General features: G+C 52.1%; 2 protein-coding genes across 2 annotated transcripts in view; both read right to left on the reverse strand.

Annotated features, from left to right (window-relative positions):
* Positions 1-1,023: 1,023 nt before the first annotated feature.
* The window catches only part of LOC137144297 (zinc finger protein 271-like), a 58,910-nt gene continuing 45,937 nt past the window's right edge, over positions 1,024-13,996 (reverse strand). Inside the window, exons 4-6 of the mRNA XM_067534505.1 lie at positions 9,538-9,562; positions 8,484-8,506; positions 1,024-2,108 (exon numbers count right to left, since the gene is read on the reverse strand). Of these exons, the coding sequence (XP_067390606.1) occupies positions 1,465-2,108; positions 8,484-8,506; positions 9,538-9,562 (692 nt within the window). The 3' untranslated portion in view covers positions 1,024-1,464. The remainder of the gene's footprint in view (positions 2,109-8,483; positions 8,507-9,537; positions 9,563-13,996) is intronic.
* On the reverse strand, positions 2,170-13,960 carry LOC137144307 (E3 ubiquitin-protein ligase TRIM7-like). Its single transcript, XM_067534527.1, has 11 exons — positions 13,860-13,960; positions 13,059-13,145; positions 12,222-12,308; positions 10,129-10,338; positions 9,451-9,473; positions 8,545-8,657; positions 8,213-8,245; positions 5,959-6,047; positions 5,234-5,360; positions 2,849-2,962; positions 2,170-2,531 (listed from the first exon to the last, which is right to left on the reverse strand). Exons 1-10 carry the CDS (start codon positions 13,914-13,916, stop codon positions 2,910-2,912), a joined length of 879 nt encoding a protein of 292 aa, XP_067390628.1. The 5' UTR covers positions 13,917-13,960; the 3' UTR covers positions 2,170-2,531; positions 2,849-2,909.

Genomic DNA, 13,996 nt, shown 5'->3' on the forward strand with positions numbered 1-13,996 from the left:
GGAAGGGACCTCAGGAGGTCCTTTAATGTGCAGATGCAGCATTTTAAATGAGGACAAGTCCTAATTTAGAATCAAAGGAAACAAAGGGTGATTCCCAAGCACCGAGAGCATTACATCATGTGACACTTTGAGAGGAGGCAGGGTAGAATGTGAAGAAGATAAACTCTACATGGCTTCGAAAAAAGGTAACACTGCCGGGGTGTCGGAGGTCGCCTCTGGGACTCCCCGTGTCTCTTTCAGGTGATGCAGAGGCTGACACGACACTTTCTTTCCTGCTTCTGTTCTTTGTTATATTGAAATATATTTTAAATAAGAAAAGCAGTACAAAAAACCCCTTTTGTTCAGGAAATTTAGGGCAACATGAGAACAACTGGGAATGAGACAATCTATCCCCCCGTGGGGAATTTGGTGACCCTCACAATCACTTTGCAGTGTGAGAAACAGTATCAATGTGATGGTCCAGGATTGTTTAGACCAGGACATAGTTTCTCAACCAGGGGTACCCTCGGGGTACGTGAGGCACAGGCAGGGGGTATGTGGTGAAAAACCCAGTGAAGGGAGGCGAGGGGCAGCCGCCGACTTCTGGGGAAGCCAGGTGGCAGCCACCTGCTTCCCGCCTGGTCCCAGCTTCCAGCTGGGAGGCAGGCGGCCCACACAGTGTGATTTGCCCCAAGCCTGCACTCCTCTAGGGACAGCCATGGGGAGTGCTGCTATCCACTCCGGTGGGCCGCTTGTGCCTGCTCAGACCTCACAAGTTCCCGCCTGTGTGAGGAGAACACCACGTGACCCCGCCATCAGGCCATAGCGATTAGCTGGTGTTGACCTTGGCTCCTATATGGAGGAAGAGGAGGAGGAGGAAGGAGGGGAGAAACAGCAGGGGTTTTTGTGATCTGCCACAGCCACACAGCACTGCAGAATTCTCCTGTGTTACGAGAAATACAGTCGTCCAGTGCTAAAGGGGAAAAAGATTGTATTTCTCAGCATGGAAAATTGAGTGTTGGGGTACTTGCTGCCTAAAAGGTTGAGAAACACTGGACTAGGAGAACTGATCAAGGTTAGGTCAGGCCATGAGAAAATGTGGTAGATAATCCCAGCCGCTGTACACGGGCTGTGTTTTTATTGAAAGAATAGTTACTTTCTAACACGGCAACAGCTGGGAGATTTTACCTCAGTGTAGTTCGTTGATGTCACCCTTTACTTCCCAACCTGGGAACATTCCTGGGGGGAGGGGGACACACTCCCATGATGCATAAGATAAAGGAGTTGATAGAGCCCCAGGGCTCTTTAAAAAGCATAAGTGGGCAACTCACTGGGTAGATTGGAGAGCCAGTGATGATGCAAATGCTTCAAACAGCCTGAAATTATGTGGGAATTAGCAAACGTATGAAAGAAAAAAATATTTTTTCTCAGTTCTAGACAAGGTATTTATGGTGTTTATCTCCCTTGTGGATTCTCTGGTGCTACTCAAGGGCTGAGCTCTGATGGAAGCTTTTCCCCCCAGAGGCATCTCTCGGATCGCTCACCAGTGTGGATTCTCTGATGTGCAGTAAGGGCTGAGCTCTGAGAGAAGTTTTTTCCGCACTCGCAGCATTCATAGGGTCGCTCGCCCGTGTGGACTCGCTGATGTCTAACAAGGGCTGAGATCTGAGAAAAGTTTTTCCCACACTCATGGCATTGATAGGGGCGTTCGCCGGTATGGATTCGCTGATGGGTAATCAGATGGGAGCTCCGAGTGAAGCTTTTCCCGCACTCCCAGCATTCATAAGGCCTCTCCCCCCTGTGCATTCTCTTATGGTCAAAAAGGCCTGAGCGGCTACTGAAGTGTTTCCGGCACTCACTACATTCATAGGGTCTCTCTCCTGTGTGGATCCTCTGATGTGCAATGAGGCCTGAGCTCTGACTGAAGGTTTTCCCGCATGCGCAGCAGTCATAGGGTCTCTCTCCCGTGTGGGTGCTCTGATGTGTAACAAGGGTTGAGATCCGAGCGAAGCTTTTCCCGCACTCCCGGCATTCATAGGGTCTCTCTCCTGTGTGGATCCTCTGATGCGTCATAAGGGACGAGCTCTGGCTGAAGGTTTTCCCACAGTCACAACATTCATAGGGTCTCTCTCCCGTATGGATCCTCTCATGCCTAATAAGGGTTGAGCTCCGAGTGAAGCTTTTCCCACACTTGCAGCATTCGTAGGGTCTCTCCCCCATGTGGATCCGCTGATGTTCTATAAGGTGTGAGCGGCTATTGAAGTTTTTCCCACACTCAGTGCACGTAGTGTTTCTCTCTCCCGTGAGGATTCTCTTCGGTGCTGTGGTTTCCTTCTGAGTTCCCTGAGAATGAATGGATTTACTCATTTTCTCCCCTGGCTGATTTCCCAGCTCTCTCTCTGGCCTGTGTGGACTCTCGCTGGCTTTTCCCTGCTCATGATTCCTGGACACATTCCCTGTAGATCTTTGTAGTAACCCCACATGTGGTTCCATTTGCTTCATATCTTCCTGCTGTGAATTCTGCTCCTCCTTGTCACTCACCATCCCATCGCCTGCTAGGACAGAGGGAGAAACCTCAGAAACATGGGGTGGGGAAGGGGAGGACAAACCAAAACAAATGCTATGGAGACAGGGAAAAACCCCAAAACACCCAGGATCAGAACCTCACCAAGCTCTTTCCCGCCCAGGAGAGAAGTGGGCAGAAAATCCTTCTAGGATGGGAGGGAAGCCATGCGTGATATCTGTCATGGGGATACGGCACCTTCTGGGAACAATCCCGAACTCTGAGAGTTAACAAGGTCTTTGTAGGGAATCCCAGCTGTTTCCTTCAGGCACTCACAGCTTTTGAGCTGGTTTAATGATTCCTCACCTGTGAAAGCACCCCCCGGGATCTCTCTATCCTCTGAGCCCTGGACACCTGGGACCCCTGGCTATCCCCCCCGTTCCAGCTGGATGATCATATCAGATTTGGAAACTGGAAACTCTGCTCAGAGAAAAGAAAACACATGACAACAGGCGAGTTCACGGGAAATCCGTCACCATAAAATGTTCTAATCTTTTAACTCCAGACTATTTTAAAGCAGTAATATCATGGGGTCACTGAGCCAGGTGCTTAACTGTGTAGGATTTAACTAACACCATCTCAACAAGGACAAGTGCAGAGTCCTGCACTTAGGAAACAAAGTTACTTACCAGTAACTGCTGTTCTTCGAGATGTGTTGCTCATGTCCATTCCACTGTAGGTGAGTGCATACCTCCATGCACAGTTCCTGGACCTTTCTTCCCCCTAGGGATCCCGTAGGGCCGGCTCCGACGCCCCCTGGAGCCCCACACACATGCCATGGTATATTAGGCACTGCCGGCCTTACGCCCCCTCAGTCCCTTCTTTCTGCCAACTCCGGCAGCAGGGACAGGGGGTGGGTTGTGGAATGGACATGAGCAACACATCTCGAAGAACAGTTTTTCCTAATATCCAACCTAGATCTCCCCCACTGCAACTTGAGACCATTGCTCCTAGTTCTGTCATCTACCACCACTGAGAACAGCCTAGCCCCATCCTCCCTGGAACCCCCTTTCAGGTAGTTAAAGGCTGCTATCAAATCCCCCCTCACTCTTCTCTTCTGCAGACTAAACAAGCCCAGTTCCCTCAGCCTCTCTTCAAAAGTCTTGTGCTCCAGTCCCCTCATCATTTTTTTTGCCCTCCGCTGGACTCTCTCCAACATGTCCACATCCTTTCTGTAGTGGGGGGCCCAAAACTGGACATAATACTCCAAATTCGGCCTCCCCAACACTGAATAGAGGGGAATAATCACTTCCCTCGATCTGCTGGCAATGCTCCTACTAATGCAGCCCAATATGCTGTTAGCCTTCTTGGCAACCAGGGCACGCTGCTGACTCATCTCCAGCTTCTTATCCACTGTAACCCCCAGGTCCTTTTCTGCAGAACTGCTGCATAGCCCATCGGTCCCCAGTCTGTAGCTGTGCATGGGATTCTTCCATCCTAAGTGCAGGACTCTACACTTGTCCTTGTTGAACCTCATCCGATTTCCTTTGGCCCAGTCCTTCAATTTGTCTAGGTCACTCTGTATCCTCTCCCTGCCCCCCAGCGTATCTACCACTCCCCCTAGCTTAGTGTCATCTGCAAACTTGCTGAGAGTGCAATCTCCCCCATCCTCCAGATCATTAATGAAGATGTTGAACAAAACTGGCCACAGACAAAGCCTGAGTCAATAGGACACCCTCTTCCATTCCACCCACTGCATTTAGCTTCATTCCTCCCCCTGGGACATCCAACTTCTATGGCTTGTTATACATGAGGTCAAACTAGATGGCCTCATAGTTTCTTCCGGCCATAAAATCTAGGAATTTCTAACCGCATGAGGAAGAACTAAGGAAATAGGCTATTGTTCAGGCTTTGTTCCATGAGTCTGAACACCAGCATTTATCTGTTCCAGAGCAGTGTTAAGTCTGTTTTTAGCAAAACAGCGAAAATCCTGTTAACAAATGTATTTGGGCACAAGCTTTCATGGGCAGAAACCCACTTTGTAGGAGGCCGTGTCCGGGGGTTTCTGCCCACGAAAGCTCATGCCCAGATAAACGTGTTAGTCTTTAAGGTGTCACAGGACTCCCGCAGCATTTATCTGCCTGCTCTCCAGCCGCGTGCACTGGGCTGGTGTTGCTCCAACTGAACGGGGGAGGGACGTGTTGGAGCGGCTCGGCAGAACTGTGACTGTGATATAAAGGGGGGTGTGCTTAAAATCTATTTGCCTGTAGTTAATCAACTCGTCTCATGCTTTACCTGAACCCGTGTGTTTTTGAGGGAAGTGTTTTAGGCAAACTGAGCTCAGCCACAAAAGCCGTGCATGTTCCTTCCATGTTGAGGGAAGGGCAGAGGCGATAATCTTCACGGGTCAGGCTTTTTGACCAGGGCAAGACTGTATAATCCTGGAGTCCTGGCTTGAGGAGCCAGCTGGAACTTCCTTCATGTTGGTTCGTGAGCGGCTGGAAAGCGTTCACTGAACTGAGCTGGGTGTGGTGCCCGCCTGCGGAGGGCCGTGTAAGCGCAATGCCTGCCAGAGGTTTTTGGCTTGTCACAGCATCAGCGTGTGAGAGGGAGCCCAAGCTGGTCAGACAGAGGGCTCAGTGCTAGCCCATCTCCCAGCCGGTACCCCAGGGGTTCTGCAATCTGTCACAGCGACGCGAACCTTAATTCCTCATTCCCCCTTCTAATAACCGAGGGGACAGGAATCCTTACCCAGCGAGGCCACATTCTCATAGTTCTCCTGCGTGACGTCTCTGTACAGGGCTCTCTGGCGGGGGTCCAGCAAAGCCCACTCCTCCACGGTGAAACACACAGCCACCTCCTCGAAGGTCACCGGCCCCTGAGACAGCAAGAGTCCAACACTCGCTTCCTTTGGCCCCAGACACCGCCCGCTATTCCTAACACAGCAGGGCCCACTAATTGGAAGCCTAGAGCCGCACCCTGCTCAAAGCATCCCACTTCCCTCCCAGCAGACAGAGACCGGCAGGCCTTCACACTCATCACACATCTAGCCAGAGGCTGGTACAGGAGATGAGCCCCCTGGTAGGAACCCCAACACCTTCTCCATTGCCAGCAGTCGGAAGCCCCTCTGGTCGGTCACTCCCTCAAATCTCACAGCAGCTTCCACTTAATAGGCTCATATTCCAGCCCTGGGAATCTAATAAGTTTTCCCAGCCCAGCCCAGAGGGTTTGGTTCTTGTGCCACATATAAGGAATTTCCACCATAACCCCCCAGGATCTGTTTCTATAATCCAGTCCCCAAGTAAAAAGCAAGCCCCAGCAGGTTTGTCACACCCTGTTCTTCTCCCTTTCTCCCTTTTCTCTTCCTGACCCTTCCTACCTGCAAATTCAACTCCCCAGAAGCTCCAATCCCCTATGTATTTTCTGCCCCTCTCCCTCCAGCAGGAAAACACCAGTAACGGCCTTGTAATCCCTACCTGCATCTGCTCTTCTGCAGCCATTTTCCTTCCCTGTCTCCTGGGAGGATGGGCCAATGTGGAGCTAAATGCAGATGTTATTCCACAGACTGTCAGGGTGAGAGGGTTAACGGGTGAGAGCTCAGAAGGGACTTGAGTTCATGCCACAGCTTGACTCCCCCTCACTCTTTCCCTGCAGACAGACGTTACAGAAACTGGGGGCAGTACATTCCCCTTGGAGCTCGGGGACAAGGCAGAGGCAGGGACTGGAGAAAGTCTGCCCAGTGCTGGTGCAGTAAATGATATTAAATTTGCTGAAGATGCTAAGTTGGGAGGCAACGCAGAAAAAGATCAGAACATTATACAGATCTGGATGGCCGTGAAGACTGGAGGGACAGAAATGGGATGAAATTCAACAGCACAAAGTGCAAGGTCATGCACATAGCGTCGAATAATAAGAATTTCTGCAACAAGCTGGGGACTTATGAGCTGGAAGTGACAGAGAAAGAAAGAGACCTGGGTGTGTTGGTGGTTCGCAGGGTGAAAATTTAAGCCCCTTGCTTCATTTACCCTCAGAAAGGCAAAAAAGTTTTACTTAAAAATTGCATGGTTAGAACATAGCATAAGTGCTGTATTGTATCAAAAAAATAAATTTGAAACCCTAACTATTGCTTATGCAAGCAAATAATTAAGAAAGAAAGAAAGAATGAAAGAAAAACCTCTCAAACTATAAAAAACCAGTACTGGTAACAATTTAAGTTCTACATGTTAGTTATGTTATATATAAAAAAGTCATTATTAGAGTTAACCACCATTCCTTCAAATACTTAAATCTAAACAAATAAAAAAAGTAAGTGACAAGTGCCAAACTAACCTCCTAAATTCTAGCAATTAAAAAACAATTAAAAAACAAGTATGTTAAAAATTAACAGTTCTAAAAGCAAAAAAAAAAAAAAAAAATTAAACCAACTACATCCATGTCAGGAACTAATCTTAAGACTATCATTAAAGAAAAAGCAACCGTTAATCACCGAAAACCTTTGCAATGTCATTCTTATAAAGGAACTGTTTGTGTCAGGTTACCCATTGCATATACAAAGAGCTATTCATTCCATCAAAATAGAGGCCAATATGTTGATGTGAAAATATATTACACCCAAAAAAAAAAAAACCTCAAAAATTTATACTAAATTCTGTCATCAGTCAGTATCCTGAAATTGTTGCTGTGGACAATTGTTAGGGCCTTAAAATCAGCAGTAAAAACTGGGCTTGTTGTGTCAATTTTCATATTATGTACAAATTCAAACTAGGTGAGGAACAAAAGCTTTCTGTTTTATTTTCACAACAACAAACAACGACAAATTCTAAAATGCTAAAAGGGGTTGGAAAAGAAAACAAACACTGATTCTATTTAATTAAAATAATAAATGAATCGGTTCAAAAATAAATGAACCATTTATTTAAAAACCGGGGGGGGCGGGAAGGGGGGAAATCACTCACACGCAAATAATCAAAATTGTCTAAGCAACAAGAAAGAGCACAAACTTTGCCCCCCCCCCCCCCAAAAAAAAAAAAAAAAAAAAGGGGGCGTGAGACAGCGTGGCAAGTGAAAATATCAACTCACGCTCAATCCATAAACTTTCAACTAAAAGAAATGGCTTTAAGAAACGCAAAACCAAAGCCTTTGTGAAAGAAAGAAAGAAAGAAAGACCTATCGCTCTCTGTTAATATTAAACAGGAAAAAAAGTTTATAAAACACACTTCACCCTTTAAGGCTTTAAAATCAATACAACAGATCACCCATAGGGGAAATGTGTGAGAAACACAGCTATACACTACAGCACCTTTCTCCTCATTCACAATTAAGACCACATACAACACAGTGTTCTCTTCCCATTTATAGCCAGTTTGTACACCCTGTCTCGGTTCTCTTTCAAGGTCCATCTACACAGGATACAGCAGGGCTCCACCAGAGATTTTTGCTGCCCCCCATCCGCCCATGGCCATTTTCGGTCACTCATTAAAAACTGTCTGACTACTCAGTGTATGGATGTCCCTCTGACCCTGTTTCACACCTTTCAAAGGGTGAGATCAGGATTCGCTCTGAATCCCCATCAGACTTCCCAGCAGGAGTGAATTAGTCATGGGGCTCATCCTGCTTCACGCTGCTCCATGGCTTCCAGGCGCACCCGGGGGCTGGAGGCCGTGATGCCCTGTCACTAACATGGTTATTGGTCTGAAATCCCCACGCAGCCCGTCAGAGACAGACACGTACCTGTGTCGCTCCCCAGCTCCAGGCGCAGAGTCTCTAGGGAAGGAGAGGATGGGAGAGGTGAGAATTCAGGCCCTCGCATTCATAGGGAATTTCCTATTGATTATTAACGTCACTGCTTTTAAGTACGAGATGGTGACACACACTGAGGTGGATAACACAGCCGCTGCAGATAAAGCCAGGCTCACAGGCCTGCTCCCGTGGGGAAGGGCGACCCGCTGAGAAAGGCTGAGAGACGGAGCGCAGGGTCAGTGACATCACTAGAGCCCCCAACCCCTCCCCAGGGCGCAGGGCGCTCTAACGAGGGGAAACGCCTCCCCCAGACTCCCGTTCACCTTTGAATCCCAGCAGCACCTCCTGCAGGTTGGCACTTCTCAGAGAGAAATTGCCGAGTCTCTTCTCCAGCTCCACAAACCTCGGCTCTGGCTTCTCGGACGTCCCGGCCTCCCTGCCAGGGAAAGGGGGAGGGGTGAGAAATGGGCCTGATCTCCCCACACCAACTGTTAGTTACTGTTATTTATTAAGTCCTTTATTGTCCCCATCAGTATCACTCAATGGGAAAATAGCCCCCGCCCGCACACAATTAGCCTCCTGCTATTTCTATCTTTTCTTGCCTTTCCTTTCCCACCCTCCTTTCTCCATTTCTCCTTCGCTTCACTGTCTTTGTGTCTCTCCTCTGCTTTTCCCTCCCTACAGCAGCCCCCGAGTCCCACCCCCAAAGGCCTCACGTCCACCCCCTCACTGCACCTGCTCACGTGATCAGCCGTTGAATGTTGACATTAAAGGGTCGCCATTGCAGCTAGCAGGCCAGTCAGACTAACAGCGGACAAGGGCGAGTCACACCTCTCTGAGCCTCCGTTTCAGGCCGCTGGCAGGCTCAGGAAGGCGACCCCGGGCCCGTTTGTATTTGGGAAGGTTTCTTTGTAAGCAGGGGGGCTAGAAACGTTACTTTAAAAAATAAAAATCGGGAGCTGAGATTCTGCGCACGCTGGAGACGTGATGCGGCCACGGCAATACGCCAGGCCTGGCCCATGGCCATATGTCTGCCGGCCCTGCCATGACCCGTATTAGCCGGCAGATAGTAACCGGCTCCTCCCCGTGCTGAGGCAGTCGCTAGGGGAGACGTGATCGCAGGCACCGAGCCAGCATGTCCCACTCCAGGGACAGGGGAGGCGCAATATTTAGTGCAGTTTCCAAGCGTAACTGAGCATGAGGGGAGCAAAATGGAGCCGGGGACTTACCTTCCCCCAGCGCTCCCAGCACCCTGGAAAGGGAGAGAAAGAAGAGGCAAGTCAGGGGGGTTGTCCCAGGCTGCCGGGGCCTCCTGCTCTGCGGGGGAATCACTGCGGGAGTCTCGGGTATTTGGGGAATTTCAGACACTCGGGTTCTTGCGCAGGGAGCAGCTGCCGTCTGTTCCCTGCAGGGACATTTGCTCTCAGCGGCCGCAGCCATCCCTGCCGGGAGGTTGCCACAGTGGCTAGTTTCTCCCCCGAGAACTTTACAGGAAGCAAATATTTCTCTGCACTGAGCGTGAAAGACTCACTCGTGCTGACAGCCCCACAGGTTTGACCAAAGTAAACCAGTTAACCTGGGGTGACAGGGGGCCTTAGGCCTGGCTGAGGATGTCTGTCTGGGGGGAAGGGATTTCACCCTCAAAGTACCACTGCAGACAGACATTTGCGGGGCAGGAGAGAAGGTCCTGGGATTGCAGCATCCAGGATTCCCAGGATCCATCCCTGGCTCTGCCACAGACTCACCGTGTGACCGTGGGCAGGGCTCTGCCCCTCCCTCTGCCTCGCTTCCCCCTTTGTCCCACAGGGATCACGCCCTGACCCTGCTTTGTAAAGTGCTTTGGGATGTGGGGCGGAGAAGCTCCTATAGAAAAGCTGCAGGTTGTTATTTCAATGACACAGCCTGACCTGCAGGGATCGGCTCAGCGGCTGCTGCTCCTCCTCTCCTCCCCTCTCACTCAGCAGGGAAATCTCCTGGACGCCCTCATCCCTTCTCTTGACAATGGCTCTCTCTAGCTCCTCCAGCTGGGACAGCAGCAGCTGCTCCTGCTCCTCCAGAAACTCCCGCAGCTCCTTCCACTTCCCCATGATCTTCTGCCGCTCAGCCTCTGTCTGTTTCTGCAATCACAGGGAGAGGTCAGCTCGGAAACGGGGGAGAATTATACATGTGCCTCCCAACCGATGGGGGAGTTATTGACCAGATCACGGGGTCTCTTGCAGTGGATGATGGGAAATTCACATAGGCCAGGACAGGTGGAGGGCTCAGGGCAGGGGTGAGCTGTACATCGCCAACAGGAGGGACTCTTCTCCCCAAACCTCATCAAATTGCCTTGAGCCAAACCCTCCATCTCTGCAGCCCATGTTTCCTCTCCTTCCTCCCCATGTCCCCTAGGTGCTAGAAAGGACCCGGTCACTGTAACATCCAAACAGCCCTGGGGCCAATATCTAGACAGACCCTCTCCTGCACAGCCACCCCTTGCACCCTAAGGGCATCGTGTCACCCACACGTGTCCGACCCTCCGCTCTCCCTGGGCGCCAGCAGGGATGGTTTCCTGGCTGGGGCTGGCAGGATGGGTCCTGCACTCACCATGTGTGAACTACAGATGGGTCAGCCTCACCTTAGTCCCCGGAAAAATCATGGAACGGGTCCTCAAGGAATCTATTTTGAGGCACTTGGAAGACAGGAAGGTGATCAGGAGCAGTCAGCATGGATTCACCAAGGGCAAGTCATGCCTGACCAACCTGATTTGCCTTCTATGAAGAGGTGACTGGCTCTGTGGATGTGGGGAAAGTGCTGGACGTGATATACCTTGACATTAGCAAAGCTTTTGATATGGTTTCCCACAGTATTCTTATCAGCAAGTTAAAGAAGTATGGGTTGGATGAATGGACTTTAAAATGGATAGAGAGCTGGCTAGAGCATAGGGCTCAACGAGTAGTGATCAATGGCTCCATGTCGAGTTGGCAGCTGGTCACAAGTGGAGTGCCCCAAGGGTTGGTCCTGGGGTTGGTTTTGTTCAACATCTTCATTAATGGTCTGGAGGATGGGGTGGATCGCACCCTCAGCAAGTTTGCAGATGACACTAAAGTGGGGGTGTGGTAGATACGTTGGAGGGCAGGGATAGGATACAGAGTGACTGAAAAATGGGAGGATTGGGCCAAAAGAGATCTCATGAGGTTCAACAAGGACAAGCGGAGAGTCCTGCACTGAGGATGGAAGAATCCCATGCACAGCTACAGACTGGGGACCGACGGGCTAGGCAGCAGCTCTGCAGAAAAGGACCTGGGGGTAACAGTGGAAAAAAAAGCTGGAGATGAGTCAGCAGTGTGCCCTGGATGTCAAGAAGGTTAGCGGCATATTGGGCTGCATTAGTAGGAGCATTGCCAGCAGATCATTGGAAGTGATTATTCCCCTCTATTCGGCACTCGTGAGGCCGCATTTGGAGTATTGTGTCCAGCTTTGCACCCCCCAGAAGGATGTGGACAAATTGGAGAGAGTCCAGTGGAGGGCAACAAAAATGATGAGGGGGCTGGAGCACAAGACTTATGAGGAGAGGCTGAGGGAACTGGGCTTGTTTAGGCTGCAGAAGAGAAGACTGAGGAGGGATTTGATAGCAGCCTTTAACTACCTGAAAGCGGGTTCCAGGGAGGATGGAGCTGGGCTGTTCTCAGTGGGAGCAGATGACAGAACAAGGAGCGATGGTCTCAAGTTGCAGAGTGGGAGGTCTAGGTTGGACATTAGGAAAAACATTTTCCCTAGGAGGGTGGTGAAGCACTGGAATGGGTTACCTAGGGAGGTGGTGGAATCACCATCTTTAGAGGTTTTTAAGCTGTGGCTTGACAAAGCCCTGGCTGGGATGATTTAGTTGGGGTTGGTCCTGCTTTGAGCAGGAGGTGGGACTAGATACCTCCTGAGATCCCTTCCATCTTCTATGAGTGTATGTCACTCAGGGCACTCTGATCCCAGGCTAAGCTGAGGGCAGGGGGCTCTGGGCACCTACCAGCAGCTCCTCGCTTTGCTGCTCCTCCCCGGCTTTGGCTGCTTCTCTCTTTTTTCTCAGAGGTGCCGCACGCTCTGGCGCTGCCTCCTGGAAGGAGTGGAGGGGGGTTAAAAACTGCTACAAAAGCCTCCCAGCTGCCAGATTTCAGGGCTCGTCCTGCCCTGCAGATGCCCGGGCAGAGTCCCTGGGAGGCACTTGGATGTTATACCCGGGTCCAGTTCAACCGCAGCCAGGATGATCTGAGCGGGGTTGGGCAAAAGGGGGACCAGGATTCCCAAAGAAAACAGGCCCCTGTGATGAAAAGACTGGTGTGAACCCCCCACCCCCCCCCCGGCTCCCAACTTCCCCGGTGCCCATCACATCCCAAGCATCCAGCTCCAGACACTGCCCCCCCAACTTCCGCCCAACTCCCAAGGTGCCAGATCAGAATAGGGAAGGGTGGAGGCTCAGGGCAGGGGTGAGCTGTACATCGCCAACAGGAGGGAATCTTCTCCCCAAACCTCATCAAATTGCCCTGAGCCAAACCCTCCATCTCTGCAGCCCGTTTCCTCTCCTTCCTGCCCATGTCCCCTAGGTGGTAGAAAGGACCCGGTCACTGTAACATCCAAACAGCCCTTGGGCAGGGTCTCTGGGCTAACACAGACTGACACCCACCCAGACCCTCTTGCACCCTAAGGGCATCGTGTCACCCACATGTGTCAGACCCTGCGCTCTCCCTGGGCTTCAGCGGGGACGGTTTCCTGGCTGGGGATGGCAGGACGGGCCCTGCACTCACCATGTCACTCAGGGCGCTCGGATCCCAGGCCAAGCTGAGGGCAGGGGGCTCTGGGCACCTACCAGCAGCTCCTCACTTTGCTGCTCCTCCTCGGCTTTGGCTGCATCTATCTGTTTTCTCAGAGGGGCCAGATGCTCTGGCGCTGCCTCCTGGAAGGAGTGGAGGGGGGTTAAAAACTGCTAGAAAAGGCCTCCCAGCTGCCAGATCTCAGGGCCCATCCTGCCCTGCAGATGCCCAGGCAGAGTCCCTGGGATTCAGCCTTTTATCCCAGCTCTTGTCCAGCCCCAGCGAGTTTGGGGAGAGGGGGGCAGTGAAAGGATGAAACAGGGACCCGGTTTTTGCAGAGAAAACAACAGGACTCCCACACCCCAGGCTGACGGGACAGGGGTGCAGCCCACCCCCGGCTCCCAACGCCCTGGTGCCCATCACATCCCAAGCAGCCAACTCCAGGCACTGCCCCCCAACTCCCAAGGTGCCAGATCTGAGCAGGGACCCCCTCCCACAAACCAAACACCCCCCAGCTCTGCCCCCCACGGATACCCCCCAACCAGCTCCAAACAGCCCCAAACCCCAGCACCCCTCGATCCCCGGCACTCCCCCTTCCTGTGCCCCGGAGCCGGGCTCTGCCCCCCGACACCCCCACCCCCGGCCTTCCCCGCTCCCTCCTCCCTGCCGAGCTGGGGCCCCCGCAGCTCCGGGCAGCCCCTCTCCAGCCGCAGGGAGTCCGGGCCCCCACCCGGGGCAGGGTGTGAACCAGGCAGTGGGGCCAGAGCTCGGCCCCTCCCGGAGGGAGCGTGTCCGCCCCACGCGTGACTCCGCCCCACGCCGCCCCCCCGGGATCCGCCCGCTGGCCCCGGACCCACCGCGCCGCAGAGCCGGAGCAGCCTCGGCGCTGCGCTCCCGGTCCCGGCTCCGGCCATGGCTCGGCGGCTGCAGACACACAAAGGCTGCGGGGGCAGGAAGGGGCGGCTCCTACCCTGGCCTGGCCCTGCCCCGGGTC

This window comes from Emydura macquarii, unplaced genomic scaffold (assembly GCF_026122565.2).
Source record: "Emydura macquarii macquarii isolate MOO-44397 ecotype Brisbane River unplaced genomic scaffold, CSIRO-AGI_Emac_v2 contig_3450, whole genome shotgun sequence".
Classification (NCBI taxonomy): Eukaryota; Metazoa; Chordata; order Testudines; family Chelidae; genus Emydura; species Emydura macquarii.

Coding starts and splice junctions, on each gene's coding strand:
- LOC137144307 (XM_067534527.1), bottom strand. CDS start 13,916: ATGGCCGGAGCCGGGACCGGGAGCGCAGCGCCGAGGCTGCTCCGGCTC. Junction 13,146..13,859: donor TGCTCCGGCTCTGCGGCGCG/GTGGGTCCGGGG, acceptor CACTCCTTCCAG/GAGGCAGCGCCAGAGCATCT. Junction 5,361..5,958: donor CTGCAGAAGAGCAGATGCAG/GTAGGGATTACA, acceptor TTGCTGTCTCAG/GGGCCGGTGACCTTCGAGGA.